Raw genomic sequence first — 19,068 nt, forward strand, 5'->3', positions numbered from 1 at the left:
CTTCCGTCAAACGGGTTTATGTTGCGGCATCCGTCTTCGCTTGCTGCCGGTAAAGATATCATCGCGAATGTTGGCTTGACCACCGTACTGTTTTACTAGGGTTAGTCTTATTGGAGGTAGTATGCCGTTGCCTTTCTCCGACCTTTCTACTGACAGTTATAGAAGGGTCCTATAGTTTAAAGTGGACAACAAACCATGGTGCAACTCGTCATTTTTCACATAAACAAATTAGCGCAGAAATGAAAGAAGCATTGAGTGACAGAAATAATCCCAGGATCGACCGGAGATAGAGCCCCAGACTTTTGGATTTTTAGTCTACGCGTGCCCACAGAACCACACTCAGTCGCTTATAATGTTCTTTCACCTGAAGATATACGTTATAAACAAACACTGTGTAGATCTGTGAGTGAATCAATCAAAATTTGGTTTCAACCATGGCCCAACATACGGTAAACAACAGCATGGGAGCATGTCACTGCAACCGCTGCAGCATTTCTCTTACCACCCAAAAATGTAAAAGAAACTTGGCAGGCGCTGAAGATGGGCCTTACTTTTAGCTTGACGAGATAATAAACTTTACCTGAGTTAGTGCCGTCGTTATCGCATCAGCTACTTGACCGAGACTTACAAATGTCTGTCTGCACAGTTACGAGAAGAAAATTCCAGCCTCCTTTAATGATTTCGAGTTGGAGTATTTCCAACTGTGGTAAATGTTGCTACTCTCCCTTCTTGTCGTACTCTTACCTAAATGGGCGACAGTTCTGTCTTTAACAACCTCCATGTTGACGGCAAGTTTTGATTTCCCGTCGTGAAGGCTATGGTTCTCCCAGTCATTGCACATCACGAGTTGACGAGTCTGCATACTATTGACGTTTGCAGTTGTCTGCCAAACCGTAGCACCTGAGTCGTAAATGTCACCAGCGTCAGTATACACCTATAACTTAAGACGTAATTGGAAGCATCATCGGTTGCTGAATTTGTTTCAGGTGGTAACCTCACCTTCTGAACGTAACATGTACAACAATACTACAGGTAGAGCAAAGGAGGATTGGGGTTTAGCGACTGTCGACAAGGGTAAGAGAGACTGAGTGACACGTCAGATCCCTTTTCAAACGAACCATTCCGGATATCGCCTTAAAAGGTTTGTAGACAACCAGGGAAAACCTACACCAGGACGGACGGAAGGGGATTTGAACATTGCTCCTTCTTAATTCGAGTCCATTGTCTCAAACAGGCAATGATCTCAAAGTGGGAGTGTTATCTCTCAGTTTCGCGGCGAACGCCTTACTTATTTATGGCAGAGCGTTTTTATTGCTCGATAGGAAAAAAAAACTTGCACTCGAGATGGTTCCCAATGATGGTTCTCACGCTTGCAACCAAATATTTTCTATGTTGGTGTGTTCAAAGAACAAATGACTGCATAATGCTCCTCTCATATTAATAACTGCAGCGCGGGGTAGCCGCGCGATCCGAGTGGCCGTGGCACGGTTCGTGCGGCTGCCCCCCGCCGGAGGTTCAAGTCCTCCCTCCGGCGTGTGTGTGTGTGTGTGTGTGTGTGTGTGTGTGTGTGTGTGTGTGTGTGTGTGTGTTGTCCTTAGTGTAAGTTAGTTTAAGTCAGATTAAGTAGTGTGTAAGCCTAGCGAGCGATGACCTCAGCAGTTTGGTCCCATAGAACCTTAACACTAATTTCCAAAAATTTTAATAACTAATAAACCCGCGCTTATCTTGGACAAAAAGCAGGCAGTTAAATGGAATATCAGCCCATTTAACTTGTGTATCTTACTGGTTTGTATCTCTCAGTCAAGCGGAAGCCCTTAACAACCCGAAACCACGTTGCTTTTCATGCACCAAAAACTACACGATGCGTGAGCACATCATAAACCCTACATGAAAACGTGACCCCCCCCCCCCCCGATTTTTAAACAAATATGCAGAATATATGTTTCTTGTGGGAAATTTGGGTTTCTCCCGGCATATAAAAACTTTCAAAAATTATGGCATTTGTGGCTTGAAAACAGCATGATGTGTACCTTTTGAAATATCGGCTGCATTCCTGTAAGTTATTTGAACATGCTTCTCGCACCTATTTTTCTATGGCGGATTTGTGCAGAGGTAGTTCTCTTAAAACTTTGACATAGGTCTAAAACGTGGAAAAGAACTGGGCGACGCTATCAGTATGAAGTGAGCACCTGTTTATCGGCGTGCCTTTGGCTTTCACTGTGCACTACCGGAATCGATAACATGCGCCACAAACATTTACGGTTAATGACCTCTCCACAAAAGATGATGATCCATCAGTAAATGGATACCGGGTACTGTTAGGTTATTTTCAAATAAATCAACGACGTACTCCAAAAAGAATATTAAGAAGGCGCAAATACAAACGTAGACTTTAAAATTATGAAAACACTATTTTTCTGGGATAGTAATCTGTTACGTTTGAGGCATTTTATTGTATGGTAGTGAATCATGAACTATGAGAAAACCGTGAAGAAAAGAACCGAAGCGCTTGAAATGTGATGCTACAGATGGATGTTGAAAATTAAATGGACCGATGAGATAAGCAGAAAGGAGGTTCTCCACAGAAGAGGTGAAGAAAGGGACACACGGAAAACATTGACAATAAGAAGGAACAAAATGACAGGACAACCCGAAAGCCTTCTCTATTCACGCAGCATTACATTAATTCCTACAAGGAATTTCAACAGATTATTAGAACAAAACGAATGTTAGGCTACAAAGAATTAAGAAATTCAATGTGATAGGCTGTGGCGGGGTGCTGAACGAGTATAGCCGGAAAAATGTGGTGCGCCCAAGAATTTAAATCGTGGAATGCCATGACGAGAACTGTACATTCCACTGTGACTATGGAGTTAGAGGACAGTAGTCAAGTTACTGATTACAGGAACTTAACAAAATACAGGAAGCTATGGAAAATTCCTAAACGCAGTTTTCTTCTGAATATGACAGAAAGATGAGAAATATCTTACGACTCCTGTAAACTGTCTTCTAACAACTTCATTTCATTTCATGTCCGTGTGCGGCACATCGATGGCCGATATACACAGAGTCGGGACAAGAACATGCCTATTTCATTAGGTAACAATAAGAAGAAATTCATCTACGAGCAGAAAACACGTCAACATCTACAATATGTAAAAACAACGGGTGAAGAAAGACCATGAATATGCAGAATGCGTAGTTTTCTCTCGAACAGTAAGTCAACTAGAGATATAACCCAAGAGTGTTACACCAAAATTGAGGTCAGCAATGGTTGAAAAATGTCTTAGCGTTCAGGCTTGTGAGTAAAGTCACTTCATTTGCACCAATGAACATCGTGTAATTACTTTCCTAATACGAAACTTCCTGTCGTATTAAAAATCTATGTCGGACCGGGACTTGAACCTGGGACCCTTTCCTTTAACAGGCAAGTGCTCTACCGACTGAGCTATCAAAGCACAAATCACGACCCGACCTCAAAGCTTTACTTTCGCCGGTGCCTCATCTCCTACCTTCCAAATTTCACGAAAGTTCTCCTGCATAACTTGCGGGACTAGCTCTCCTGATGGATCAGTCTATCATAAATGGGGACCACGACTATGCAGAAGTTTTGTTAGTATAGGATCTAACTACACGGCCAGGGAATATTTCCGTCCATATTTTTAAGGGAAGCAGTGATTGAGACGAGAGTGGCACAGGATTGTAGGCTATTCCCGAAGTTATTCAACCTGTACATTGAGGAAGCAGCAAAAGTAACCATGGGGAAGCTAAGAGGGGGAATTAAAGTTCGGGAAAAAGTAATAACTTTCAGGTTTGGCGATGACATTGTAATTCTGCCAGACACGGAAACGTAAGTAGACGTACAGAATGTAATTGACAGTGCCTTGAAAATTTTTTATCAGCAACAGCAAAAAAGGGTGATAAAATGCAACAGAATTAAATCAGACGATGCTGAGGTCATTAAATTAGGAAATGGGACACCAAAAGTGGTAAATATGTATTATCATTGATGACTAAGTACAGTGATATAAAATGAAGAACAGCAATAGCAAGAAAAGCGAGAACAACAAATCTGAAGAAGAGATTTTCGTTTACATCGAATATGAATTTAAGTGTTGGGAAGTCTCTTCCAAAGGCATTTGTTTGGAGTGTAGCCTTGTACGAAAGCGAAACTTGGATGAGAAATAATTCAGATAGTAAGAGAAACGAAGGTTTTGAAATATCGTGATACAGAATAATGCTGAAGATTGAGTGGGTAAATCGAGTAACTAATAAGAAGTAAATGAATCGAATTTGGGAGAAAATAACTTACGGCACAAGCTGATTAAAATAAAGGATTGGTTGATAGGATACGTCCTGAGGTATCAAGGAAACACCATGTTTGGTAACAGCGGGAAATGTGGGCTTGGGCTGTAAAAATTGTGGAGGGAGACCAAGGGCGAATAGAGTAAGCAGGTTCTAACGCATGAAGGTTGTTCAAATGGCTCTGAGCACTATGGGACTCAACTGCTGAGGTCATTAGTCCCCTAGAACTTAGAACTAGTTAAACGTAACTAACCTAAGGACATCACAAACATCCATGCCCGAGGCGGGATTCGAACCTGCGACCGGAGCGGTCTTGCGGTTCCAGACTGCAGCGCCTTTAACCGCACGGCCACTTCGGCCGGCCATGAAGGTTGTAGTAGTTACCCAGAAGCAATAAGGCTCGAACAGGACAGAGAAACAAATCAGTCCCCTAGAATTTAGAACTACTTAAACCTAACTAATCTAAGGTCAACACACACATCTATGCCCGAGACAGGATTCGAACCTGTGACCGTAGCAGCAGCGCGTTTCCGGACTGAAGCGCCTGGAACCGCTTGTCCACATCGGCCGGCACAGAGTAACAGAGTAGCGTGTAGAACAGTATTCGAACGGAAGACTACAACAACGGCATTTTTAACTATACGCACTGCAGACCAGCTCACAATAATACGTCGGACTTCCACGTGAGACCACAGATGGAACTGTGGAGGGCGGTCTATTGTTCCTGGAGGCATCTCTTTTTCGGTTTTAGTCTGGTGCGTCACGAGGCGAAAAATGCACAGTGGAGGACGACTCTCGCCCGTGAATCACGTCGTCGGGGATAGCAAAGCGGCTGGAATTCCGCTGACGAAGAGACTGCCCGAGGAGCGGGAGGCACAGGAGTGGCGGACGCGGAAGGCAGCTGTCAGCTGCTGGGACCCCGTCCTTACACGGGCAGTGCGCCCGCGAGGCCGCGCGGGTTCAACAGTCCCACCATGCGGGTCCCAGAAGCAGGTGCAAAATTTGCATGTCCATGGTGGCTGAGAGGGAAAAAAAGTAATTGCAGAAACTGCCACACAAGAACCTGAAGAGTCGCGTGTTGGGAAGAGTATTTACTCGATTTTTATTCTATATGATTTTATGGAAAACATGGCATATTGTCAATAGTGATATGTGATAAAATGAAACCTTCTTTTATTTCGAAAAATCTAACAATAAAATCTGCATAATGTATATCTCAGTCGATTTTTTACGATGGCAATGCACATTTTGAAGTTGCAGGTGAATGAGACAGGAGAAATAGCCTCAGACTTCAAGAAGAATATAATAATCGCAAATCCAAAGAGAGCAGGTGCTAACAGGTGTGAACATTACCAAGCTATCAGTTTGATAAGTCACGGCTGCAAAATACTAAAACAAATGATTTACAGAAGAATGGAGAAACTGGTAGAGGTCGACCTCGGGGAGGATCAGTTTGGATTCCGGAGAAATGTAGGAACACCCGACGTATACCGACCTTACTTCTCCTCGTAGGAGATATGTTAAGGAAAGACGAACCTATGTTTATAGCATTTGTAGACTTAGAGAAAGCTTTTCACAGTTTTGACTGGAATACTCTCTCAAATTCTAAAGGTGGTAGGTGTAAAATAAAGGCAGCGAAAGGCTATTTACAATTTGCACAGAAACAGATGGCAGTTATAAGAGTCGAGGGGCACGAAAGGGAAGCAGTGATTGTAAAGAGAGAGAGACACAGGGTTGTAGCATATCTCTGATGTTAGTCAATCTTTATACTGAGCAAGCAGTAACGGAAACAAAAGAAAAATTTGGAGTAGGAATTCAAGTCTAGGGTGAAGAAATAAAAACTTTGAAGTTTGCCGATGACATTGTAATTCTGTCAGAGACAGCAAAGGACTTGGAAGAGCAACTGAACGATATGGACAGTATCTTGAAAGAAGGATATAAGATGAACATCAATAAAAGCAAAACGAGGATAACGGTGATGCTGAGAGAATCAGATTAGGAAATGAGACACTTAAAGTAGAAGATTATTTTTGCTATTTGGGAAGCAAAATAACTGATGATATGTAGGTAGGACGTAAAATGTAGAATGGCACGGGAAAGAAAAGCATTTCTGAAGAAGAGAAATTTGGTAACCTCGAGTATAGATTTAAGTGTCAGGAAGTCCTTTCTGAAAGTATTTGTGGTGTGGGATGCAGTTTTTATGGAAAGGAAATATGGACGATACACACTGTAGACAAGAAGATAGTAGAGGCTATTGAAATGTGGTGCTACAGAAGAATGCTCAAGACTAGATAGGCAGATCATGGAACTGAGGAGGAGGTACTGAACAGAACCGAAGATAGAGAAATTTGTGGTACAACCTAGAAGAAGGGATAGGTCACATTCTGAGGCATCAGGGGAGGAAGCTTGGGGAGATTAAAATCGTAGAGGGAGACCAAGAGATTAATACAGTATGCAGATTCAGACAAATGTAGGTTGCGATAGTTACTCGGAGATGAAGAGGCTTGCACAGGATAGAGAAGCACGGAAAGCTGCATCAAACCAGTCGTTGGACTGAAGACCACAACAACAACAGCTTAAGTTATATGTAAAGACCTTCATTGTGATATTAACACGTTATAAACACACAATGTGTGGGAAGTATAGTACTTCCCTAATTGCAATTTGCGAAACTGTAACGGCATAGATATAAACCTAGCAGAGAGGTATCTATTTATAGCTGTGTGTCTACGCCCGTAGAACGCAGCGCCTGGCCTTGTGCTTAATGTTTATGACGTCATATCTTCTTAACTATGTGTAGTACTATGACGTAATTTTGTAGCTACATTCAGTGGCATGTGCAAATATTGTCTGCAAAATATGTTGCAAATTGAGTTAGTAGCAACGAAGTAATAAATTTAAAAGCCATGCACGATGCTGCAATTTTTAACGCATCTTACCGTTTATGAACCTTGTGTCATACAATGATATGAGACTGTAAGTATATTCAGCGGCAAATGTGGATACTGTCTGCGAAACTTATTGCGAATAGAGTTGCTAGCGAAGAAGTAATAAATTTAAACGCCATGCAAAATGAGGCAGTTTTTCACGCATCTCACTGTTTACGACTTCCTATCTCATGAACTAAGGGTCAGTCGTACAGTGATACAATTTTGCAGTTACATTCAGCAGTACATGTGCGTACTGTCTGTAAAATGTGTCGCGAAACAGTGAGTAGTAAAGAAGTAATAAATTATAATGCCATGCCTCATGTGGCACTTCTGCTGCGTGAATAGTGAAAAAGTAATAAGCGATAAACATCGTTCCTTTCATCATTTTGTAGGGGTTGTCACAGGGGGAAAAATTCGCAAAGGTTTGAAATTGTGTGTCAAGTTTGTTGGAAGTCGTTAAGTGCTCTCATTCTCAAACATTGGATGAATAAATCTGGGAATTCATGCGTCGCATGCTGCGCTTCTTTTTCACCCTCACCCCTTTGATAAATAGATGGTTCTTATCCCCACAGAGATTGTTTTCTCAACAGTGAGCTATATGTGTACTAAGTCTGGTTGAGTCCGGAGCTCGTGGTCTAGGGGCTAGCGTTGCTGCCTCTGGATGACAGGGTTCCGGGTTTGATTCCTGGCCGGGATGGGGATTTTCTCTGCCCGGGGACTGGGTGTTTGTGTTGTCCTCACCATCATTATCATTATTTGTGAGAGTGACTAGGCTAGATTGTGAAAACAAAATGGACTGTGTAAAAATTGGGACTTCGTACGGGCACGGGCACGGGCGCTGACGACCGCGCAGTTGTGCGCCCCACAAACCAACTATCATCATCAAGTCTGGTTGAAATCGGTCAGTGGCTGAGGAGGAGATGTCGAACGAACGAATAAACGCGCGCACACACACACACACACACACACACACACACACACACACACACACACACACACACACATTTTATAGTAAGTATGGATTACAGAATAACAAACGTATTTTTTTAAATACTTGTGAATTTTTTAAAAATACTTGTGTATTTTTTCGAATTGTCTATACAAACTAAATCAATTAAGTTTGCAAGAGTAAAATAAGTTTGAACAACAATCCACGTATGTTCTTCCGTAATCCTGTATATATTCCACCACAATTTCGCAAACTGCAAGTAAAAACTTGTTACAATTTCCACACATACGCATTTCTAACGTGCTGATATCGCAATGAACACCCTTATATGAAATATAAACACTGATGATAAAGTTGTCAGTTTTATATAAAATGCTACTGAAACAGACATTACACGGCTTGTATTGTTACGTTTTTCATTCCTTTCACTATCTCCGTTTTTTCCAAGAAGACACTACGGCTACCAAGAAATGCTTTTATTTGCTGAAAACACAATCACAAATTCATTTCACATTGCAGTTACGGGTTTCGACCAGCCAGTGGTCATCAGACTAAAATCACATGCTAGCACTGGCGACCTAAGTTTCCCGTTACTTTGTCAATTTAAATATAGTTATGTTCACACGTAATTTTAGGAGATACTTAAGATGACAACGCAAGTGAAACGTCTTTTCACCGAATGCAGCATGTGATTTTAATCTGATGATGACCACAGGTTGGTCGAAACCGGCAACTGCAGTGTGAAATGCTTTTGTAGCTGCGTCGTCAGAAAGTAAAAGGAGAAAGTAATCATACTTCTATTTTACTCTGATCCCTGAACATTTGTGGTGAAGTTTCAAATCTCTGGCTTTTTTTTCTTCAAAAAATTAGGTCAGATATTAAAAAGACCAAATGTTTAATAATTCTCTGCAGTAATGGTGAGGAAAGAAAAAAGGTAAAAATAAATAAAAAGCATTTAAACATGCCTATGTACTATGTGCGTAGCCAGTCTTAAGTTTGGATAAACTGTGAAGCGATATTCTTTTTACTAAAACGATTGGAGAATCCACCGCAAGCACATTTGCGATCGGAAACACCGAGTGAACGTCACAGGCCACAAAGTCCAAGACACCGTAAGACCCATCAACCCTCGTCTGCCCCTGGGATCTAATGGGCTGGTTTTCCCCCTAATCCAGTAGACTATAGTCGGTTTGGGGGAAGGGTCAGGAGGAATGCTGACTATTGCGGTCGGAATCTACTAGGTTGGTTCCAAGTTTATAAACATTTCCCGTAACATTGCCTATTCTCTTAGGAACAATATTGAGAAATAATGATATGAGAACCGTATACGGGCTGAAGTGAGCGAAAATATGAAGGCAGATTAGGGTTTAACGTCTGTCGATTAGAGAACCACGGGGAAGGATCCCCTAAAAAAAAAAAAAAAAAAAAAAAAATGGCGTTTGCCTGAAGCGGTTTATGGAAATCGTGAAAAACGTAAAACTTGATGACCGGACGAGGATTTGAACCGCTTTCGTCCCAGACTGTTATCGTTGCACCACCTCGCTCGGTAGCCTGAATAAAGCTAATGGCCAACGAGAACACCCGCTTTTGAGTCGAAATCAAAGTACTGCAGCTCAAGGGTGATCAGCTGAAAGGTCCTAATGTTTACACAGTATCGGGGGTTGCCTGCGGCACCTGGGAGTCGGTTGGTACTAATCCGTGGATTAAGACGAGAGTCGCGGAGCACAGCTGCGTTATCGTGCTGCGGTTGCTACGGTGGGTACTTCGTCATCCACAATGATTTTTTCTTCGATTGGGGGCAGATCACATAAATTTGCAATCGTGTTCGTGGAGTTATGATCACTATTTCCGACTTTTGAAGGCAGATGTTGATGTATTGTGCATGCGCATATGAACAGTAGGGGAGGACCAACTATTACATCGACTAGCCATTAGCTAGAAATAAGTTGTGATGCCTGAAGAGACGGACACGGTAGGGCATATTTTAAGCAAATAAACTGCATGCTTTGTGCAGTTCTTATATTTTGTCCATCTAGAGACGTCTGCGGAAGCTGCATTAAGTAGTTGGAAGAGGTGCTCCGAGTCCCAGTTGTATGCAGTTTCCAATACAGTGGTGGGACCTTGGGGGTCTGTTTGTGCGCAGTTAATATGGTACAGCGCAGTTTCCATTGCTATTGGAGTAGTGACTAATTCCACCCAGTCTGGATTATCAAAGCATGACTAGCTACACTTAGACTTACGCGTATATAGCACGGCTGGGAACTGATCAGCGACCGCCGGTAGATGTTAGTCTGCGTTTCAGTGGCTTGTGTCACAGGAACAGTAGGCCTACTGAGAGACGACAGTAACACCAGTTACATACGCAATACTTCCCGTGTGGTCTTTTTAAGGACATACCTGTGACGTTTTCAGAATTCATACACCCTTGCCACCTCTTGCATCTTCGCCTCCAAATATATCTACTTTTTCTTCATAACAAAGTTTATAGACTATAATAAAACTGCATTGTGAAACAGCGTCGAAGCATCTAACCTACTATATAAAATGCGTCGCACAAATTTATCTCGAGCACCGCAAACCGCTAGGAACGCGGTGACGAGTGAGACTGCTAAACAAAACCATCACGGAGGACGGTGATAGAAGCTTTTCAATATTTGCAGTCATTGCTCGGTAGCGACTTCTCAGGACTGATTCAAACGTAAACGTACCTTCATAGCAGAGTCCTAACGAGTGTAGGCATACTTAGCCACAACTACACTCTCCAAACCAGGCGTCCACATCTACACTCCACGGATCACAATTAACTGAGGTCTCTTCCTGTATCAGTGGTATCTGTTTCATTGCATTCCATTCACGGTTCGAGTTTGGGTGGAATGATTGCTTCCATTTCTCTGTACGTGCTATCATAGTTTGTTTTACTATCACGGTCTCTACGAGAGGAAATTTTAGAAGGTCAAAGAATAGAATATTCGTACGTTCTACAATGAAAACAGGTGCACGAAATAGTGATCGTCTGCGCTACCCTCCTTAGTAAAGAACCCACGTCCATTCTTAGAACGCCGGACGCCCAACCCGCACCTTGAGCTGTATTACACTGCGAGCGCAAGCAATATCTTTCGCAAACGAAATAGTTTTCCAGCACCATGTCAATAAACCAAAACTGCAGTTTATTCTGCTTACATCAAAGACTACGCAAATCGATCCATTTCGTATCTCCACATGCTATTGATCCTAGGTATTTCAATTATGTGGCTCGCTGCAGCTGCGACTCATAAACTCTACAATCAAAAGATACTGGAGTGTTATCTTTTGTCAATTGCGTAAGTTTACATTTTACTACACAAAGCGCCGTTGTTTAGTCTAGTAGCTGCCAATCTTTGCGTAAAATTGAGCTTTTCTCCAGATATGAATAGATTCTAACACAATATTTATCAACTCATACTTCCTCATAAACAATTAGCACTTGTGAAAAGTCTGACACTGCAACTAATGCCATCCACTAAGTTATTAAGTAAGTACAGCATTTTCCTGGGGCACATCTGGAGTCATTTCTGTGTTTCTGAAGATCCTCCTCTCAATATCACGTACTGCATCCTGTCTGTTAAGAAGTTCCCAATCTTACGGGTTAACCTTTCTCAAGGTCCTAGTATATACGCTTTGGAACGTACAACGGATAACTTTGTTAGTGCTAGCACAGTACTGTTAATGTGTGACCAACTGTTCTAGAAGATGGGTAAACGAATTAAATCGTAATAATAGATGAAAGCCGATAGCAGCATGCAACCATGTCCTACGGAATACAGCCGACTGGACCGAAAATTAAGACGTTCATGCTGTAGAATATCCGCGAATAGCATATTGCTACCGTACTCCATTACATAAAATGCGACAGAGAGAAGTTATGAGGGAATGAATCTACAGTATCTTGGAAGGCTGGATTTTAGTGGCGTGCGCATATTCTGCTAGGTTTTTAGTGCGCCGTGGGTAAATCAATTTTAGGCTCCTTTTGTATCAGATGTAGAAAATTAATATCTCCTTTGTAAGGATACCGCAACCAGCCTGGCATGGAATTTTAACAAAGAAAAATAAGTATTTCCATTGGACTACCGGCCACGCACTGATAATGATCACGCCTAGGCTATACGCTAAACAATTCAATTTAAAAGTGGTAAAAGTAATTTTCGCTTCAAAGGCAGAGCAATCTGCGATTGCAGCGGACGCCATAGAAAGGCTTTTGTCGACAGGAAACAACTGCAGCGCGTGTTTGACAGCAACAGTACTGGGAGACTACAATAACAACGGCTACATACGCAGTAATTCTCTTATCGTATTTACTTGTCTGTTCACTTTACACAGGGCCAATAGTTTTTTAAACTAAACAGTTTCAGAATTTTAGTTTAAAAAATAGTTTCAGAATTCATACAGCCTTGCCACCTCTTGCATCTTCGCCTCCAAATATATCTGCTTTTTCTTCATAACAAAGTTTATAGTAAAACAGCCTTGTGGAACTGCCGTGAAGCATCTAACCTACTACATAAAATGTGTGTAGATAGCAAATGTGCTCATTCCGTAAAATTCATTATGAAAATTGAGCGCTTTATGGATGTAATTCCTGGATTCAACGCAATGCGTTGCATGGGTCGAGAGTGGAATGACTGACGGGCGGGCAGACACAGCTGCTCCGCGTTGACCTAGCTGCGCTGCCAATAGACTCAGCACACACATTACGCGATGCCTTATTAAGGCAACGAAACGCGATTCCATTGTGGGCTTTCAGAATAGCACATACCACGCAAGCCAGGACCATAATAAAGTCCCTGACAAAAATAAGTTCTACGTGATCACAAAATCAGAACCTTAAAATTTTCTTTTACAATGTGGCAGTCCTACAGACCATTCACTGTGAGAGTCCACAATTTCACATACATACAACACAGAACACGAAAAAGTAGAAAAAATGTAGCTCTCATAGCTCTTTCGAGTACCTGAAGTATATCCACGGCAGATCTGCAGGAACTGCGGGGCAAGACGGTTGCGGAACGTAACTTGTGCTGCACTGTCTGAGGACAAAGACTAAAAACATAACAGTCCGTATATTTCTGCTACCGTGTGCTTTAATCATCTAGAGAACACTGAAGCCTCGCATTTCATCTCTACACTGTCAGTGCATCGGAAATAAAAATGATATTTAAATAAGAAAGGATGTGCAACCAATAAAAAGTTCACGTTAAATTGGAACACGCAGACACAATACAAATACGGCTATTACCTCACTTTTCAATGAAGAAGCACTCAAAGTGTTACCTTGCAGTAAGACGTAGAAGATAAAGAATCATCAACCGAGAGTCTGATATCTATACGATGCAGCGGCGCACATAGGATGAACAACGATCTATTTCGATTCTGGCGTAAAAAATTATAAATACCTTTTGTCTATGATAGATTATCAGGGAACCGGTGAAGCATCTGCTACCTGCAGAGGATTCAGCATAGTTTACAATCCTGCGTTGCCCATACTGAACACAAAATACAGATTTAAACATCGATCGTTATTGTAAAATCATCCAATTCCTCATTGAGGCCACAGGCGCTTCGCAGTAGAACATTACGCTGCCCATGGGGATAGAAAGTGAAAGATGTTAAAAGGAAGAGGCTCCCTCACATGCTCTGCGGTTAACAGCTGCATGACCCGGTCACCCCACATTAACTCGTTTCTACTAAAGCTATCTGCAAATTGGCTTGAATTGCCTTCTCGTAAGCAATTTTCTGCCCGCGCGTTTCACTGGAACTCGCCTGTGCAGCTGCCAAATGTAATATCGAAAGCACGCCAACAAGCGTCGGTGGTCCTATTTCCTTAGACAGTGTTCATTGTCTTCCTGCAGAACAAGGAAAAGAAAATGACAGTGTGTTAGAATAAAAAGTGATACTATCAACAGAAGTTCGCTACACGACAGGAGGACGTGACTCGTTTGTTGAAATTACAATCAACGTTGAAGTTGTTTTTCTGAGTCTAAGAGTCCATTACTCCCATATACATCGGTACACAATGAGGAACTACAGTCACAGGTGTAGTTACTTTTGCAACTAGAGAAATGATATGACGCAGCAATCTATATGAACCTAGCGCCCGTGTGTATGACCGCCGGTCGTTGTCCCAGTTTCTTACCGCAGTCTTTATTACTATCGATCGCTGTTCTGCGTAATAGCGGCTCAGACTCGACGTTCGATAGTCGGCACGAATTGCAGCGACACGCGAAACATCTACTGATTCGCGTAAGAGTACTTCAACCGAAATGCTAAGCGCACGGTCGTGAATAGAGAATTCCTCAACAGTATCCAAGCCCACGATACATTAAACATTTAGCAATGTGTGTTTTGTTTCAATTTTATTACTAAAAAGGGTGAAAATGAAGCAACATTCATGTGTAGGAAGTACATACATTGACTATTTGCCCATATAACCACCAAGAAGGCAGAGAGACTTCTCGTAACTGTGTACCAGCTATCCTCCTCTGCAGAAAGATTGCTCCTCGAAGAATCCACCAGAAAGGCGTTGTGCATCACAGGGATTCACTTTCTTCAAACTCCCAGTATCCGCGTTTGATTAAAATCAAGAAATAACCACGAGACTACAGTTACGGCAGTTCAGGTGCATATGGGGCAGTAACGATGTTTCGTAGGGACCACTCATTCACCATCAGCGGAAATGCCAGGAGCAAAAATGTAGTCTAGATAGTCTCTGCCTGATAACGTACAGAGACATTCTGAGCACAAAGTCGTTGCCAGGTACAAAAATAAACGTGGCTTCATAGTGAAGACATTTCCAAAGAACGACGATGGCCGACCGAATGCTGCTGCATCAACTGAATGACTACTCCAATTATTCACAGCTGAAGTGACGGATCACTTTATCTACCATCTGGTTTACCACTAAGCGAATTTCAGCTTTTCGGAGGTGAAGTAGTTGGACGTACGACACGACTTCCCAAACAAGAAAACTGCAGAGGGCACCGTGACAGCATGGTTCGCCAGAAAGAAGCACTATGTTACGAAGATAAGAAGACCTAGGTCAGCGTTAAGGTAAATGCGTCAACCTGGTGATATTGTTGAAGTCAATACACTCATGAACCCTTTCTGGTATTCACTGCCGGCCGCGGTGGCCGTGCGGTTCTGGCGCTGCAGTCCGGAACTGCGGGACTGCTACGGTCGCAGGTTCGAATCCTGCCTCGGGCATGGGTGTGTGTGATGTCCTTAGGTTAGTTAGGTTTAAGTAGTTCTAAGTTCTAGGGGACTGATGACCACAGATGTTAAGTCCCATAGTGCTCAAAACCATTTTGGTATTCACTTTTTCTTTTTTAATTTCCCGTCCTATCGGGACACATAATGTTTAGTCCCCATTAATTCTAAAGAATATCCTCCAAGCATGGAGAACAAACTTACAATGCTAATTACTGAGATAAGTTTTAGATACAGCGTACATCTTTATTTGCAAGGCAATGTGAAAAATAAGGGCGTCTGTGAGAAGTGACACTGGCTCTGAAGCAGAATATTGGAGATATCGTCATCTGTAAAGACGGAGGGAAAGTAACAAAGGTTCCTACAGTGCTAAATAAAAACGTCTGAAATTTAGCAACATGACTTTTGAAACTGATATTAACAGCAACAGAGTTGTTATCGCTCTAGTCTCCAGGAATATATTCATGAAATTGATAATGAGGAAATTAGATCTCTCGTCGACACAGACTGCGCTGACGCTCGTGGAATAGGAAAATCTACAATACTTTAACGTGTGCAGCAGTTCCAAAAGCAGAACTTGTGGCTTCCGGTAAATAAACTGCGAGTTTGTTCGTATCCCTGAGCACGGTGTTTAATCTCTTGAAGTCAAACATTTTTACATGAGTGAACCAGTACCAGCATTTTAAGCTATGGGTAATGGTAAACAAAACTTATTAAAAACAGAAACACACAGAATTAATGTTCCACACTAATATTTATTTTTATTTTTTTGTGAACTGGATTTTGAATTTCTAGACCATCGTCAGACAACATAGACTGAACAGACAATTCAGACAACCACCGCGAGCTTGTAGCTGTACAGGGACTGTTATTACCAAAGATATGTAACGTTTAATGATTTTGCATCCACACGGAAAACACGGAATCGGAATGTTTCTATCTGGCATGAGAACAAAACAAGAAATAATATGAACATAAGTGTATATTGAATATGTCTACGTTCCTCAAAGCATCAATGAAATATTCCACAAATACACGGTACAGATAACAGAATTCTCTAATTAGCTTCAACTACGAAATCACGAGCTAATGGTAACCACGAACGGAAAGTCCTTTGACGTAGCCCTGACACCAAAGTGTGCCTTCTTACTCATAGTGCAGCATCTAAATTCGGAAGTCACGATATTAATTCTTCCAGATACCGATTCCTCAACTCGCAGATAAACCTCACCTGCTAATCGATAAGGCAGTTTTGACTGACGAGCTGTGAATTTTCTAATAGTCAGCAGGAGGACCATGGTCAAGTTTGGCTTTACTTGAAACTGAGCAAGGATAATCGCGCTTTTTGGTATCACACTGAGCTGTGTAGACCGTAAGTCTATTTATACGAGATGTAAAAACCACGCTAATAAATCGAACGATAAGCAGAACGAGGACAGACGAGTCGGTAAAGCCGAGGCGACTTCATCCAGCTACCGAGACGCTCTGTTAGCAATCGCTAATCAGTTCAATTAGCGTCCTTGTTGCACCAAGAGGATGGGCGACTGTCGACACTCTCTGTTCAGGACGTAATGCAAAGTCACTGTAGCAAATTTACCGAAGAAACCAGAAATTTTATGTATAGAGTTCTTGACAGCAGTACATGGGCGACATTTGATAAACACGGAAAGCAACTTCTGGGGTATTTCCCAGGAGACGACTTCCGCTGATGCAATATCCTTCTTCTACGATAGCTTCGCCGTCTGTTTCGGTCGATGCCTGTCATATGCGGTGGTAGATACTTAAATTCATGCGCTAGACAGTGTCTCGCATTGTTCTGCTACTGAACGCCGACAAGAATGATACATTCCTTCACATATCGGTACCACGTTCCATCTGCGATAGTTCGAGAACCGGGTCACTCTCATCAGTTGGCAACACAATTAAAAATCAAGGAAACAATCTGTACACAGCTCTAGAACATTTCTAACATCACTATCTAATGTGTAAATACAAGTAAAGCACCCAAAAAACCGCCTCTCTCAATCATAGATGAATCAACAATTTTAATGCCGAATCCCCAGCATCAGGTAACAAGCTAGCTGTTAGTTCAAAATAATTTCTCGATGCATATAACACACTACGCCCTTTAAAAATACAAAGAAATAAAAACCTGCAACTAACCAGCAAGCACATTTGCTGCATGTAATGCCAAATTAAAAGAAGCACCAAGCTACTAAAGGTAGAATCTAGTATTGCCGCTATCCACGGACGTCCTAAGATCAGCGTGCTCGGCAGCTAGCACAGAATTACCTTGAGGGCTTCCATCCTCGGGGCGCGGCCTACGTCGAGGGGTGCCCCGGGGCGACCCTTGGAGCGGCGCGCGGCGGCCAAGACGCGGGCCGCGACGCCACGGTCGGCGTGCGGCAGCGAGAGCGTACTCACCATCTTGAGCGTGTCCTGCGCGCGCAGCAGGTAGAACATGGACTGCAGGTGCTGCTGGATGTCGGAGCTCACGCGCCGGCTGCTAGTGCGCACGCGGTCCGTCGGTGGCAGCACCAGCGCCGCGCCCTTCCCCGCGAAGTAGCACTCGCTCAGGCTGCAACAAGCAATTGTGCCAAATCATCAGCGCCCCGATTCTTGATGCTGCTCGTATACTAGGGTGTCTATTAGCCCCGTTTCCCCCGGGGCAGTCTCGCTGTTTCCCAAACTCTCTCGCAATCCCGAAAGTTTTTTTTTGCGGCTCTCGAATGTCCCGGTTTTCTGTGATTCCGCTTGGCTAACGCATTTTACGCTACCAGATGTTGATTTGCAATTTACTGTCCATTGCGCGAATACATACGTGAGAATGGGCTTCTTGTATAGCTCGCTCTACAAACTTTGTTTATTTACTGGTAATGTTGTAGTTGGTAGTACCGATTCACGTTCAGTTTCATCATGCCAAAACGAAAGCGTGATTTTAAGAGCAATATAAAAAGTAAGTTACTTTTACCACTAGCAGCGGAGAAACTGTAGAGTGTTGTTGCGAAAATCAAACTTTGTTTTCGGACGTGACGGGAGGTTTGACATTGGAGATCACGTTAATACGATGAAACATCACATCAGTGTTCAAATGAAACTGCACTTCTTGATAAAATACATAAAAGTCAAAAGTACGGTGACAATGGAGCAGAATAGTTATTGTTAAGTCATTTGATATCATGTGTGTGCATGACGCGTACGAAAACTTTTTCGTTCATTAAATTTAGTCCATACAGTTTTTGCCGCCCCCGCCCTTTTTTGGTTCATTGTCCCTGTTCTTTTCTTAATTTTTTAAACTGTCCAGTTTTTTAATAAAAACTAACTGGACACCCTATCGTATACACAAAATGTAGTACCGAACAAGTAAAACAGTGGTAGTAGCATTAGTAGTAGTAGTAGCCTAAGGTGTGGCTCTCCGACCAAATGAAACGATATTTATTTCACTCTCATGCGCGTTTCGCTTCTTTTATTCCCAAAGCACCCACAGTGGCCTTTCCGCATATTTTTCTTATTACATATACATAATAAATATGCAACGAAATAGTTATGAACATGTTCCCATATTACATTAGTAGTAGGATCGTATTGCTATCGGCTGTATATATAATATTTATTCTTGACCCGTTTCGGTTAATTAAACCAACAACT

At 42.3% G+C, this 19,068-nt stretch overlaps 1 protein-coding gene across 2 annotated transcripts in view; it reads right to left on the minus strand.

Moving 5' to 3' along the window:
* LOC124787195 (flocculation protein FLO11) overlaps positions 1-19,068 on the minus strand; it is a 628,869-nt gene that overhangs the window by 119,820 nt on the left and 489,981 nt on the right. For both annotated transcript variants that reach the window (XM_047254321.1, XM_047254320.1), the window contains exon 3: positions 17,845-17,998. In XM_047254321.1, the coding sequence (XP_047110277.1) occupies positions 17,845-17,998 (154 nt within the window). The remainder of the gene's footprint in view (positions 1-17,844; positions 17,999-19,068) is intronic.

Source organism: Schistocerca piceifrons, chromosome 1 (genome assembly GCF_021461385.2).
Source record: "Schistocerca piceifrons isolate TAMUIC-IGC-003096 chromosome 1, iqSchPice1.1, whole genome shotgun sequence".
Taxonomy (NCBI): Eukaryota; Metazoa; Arthropoda; class Insecta; order Orthoptera; family Acrididae; genus Schistocerca; species Schistocerca piceifrons.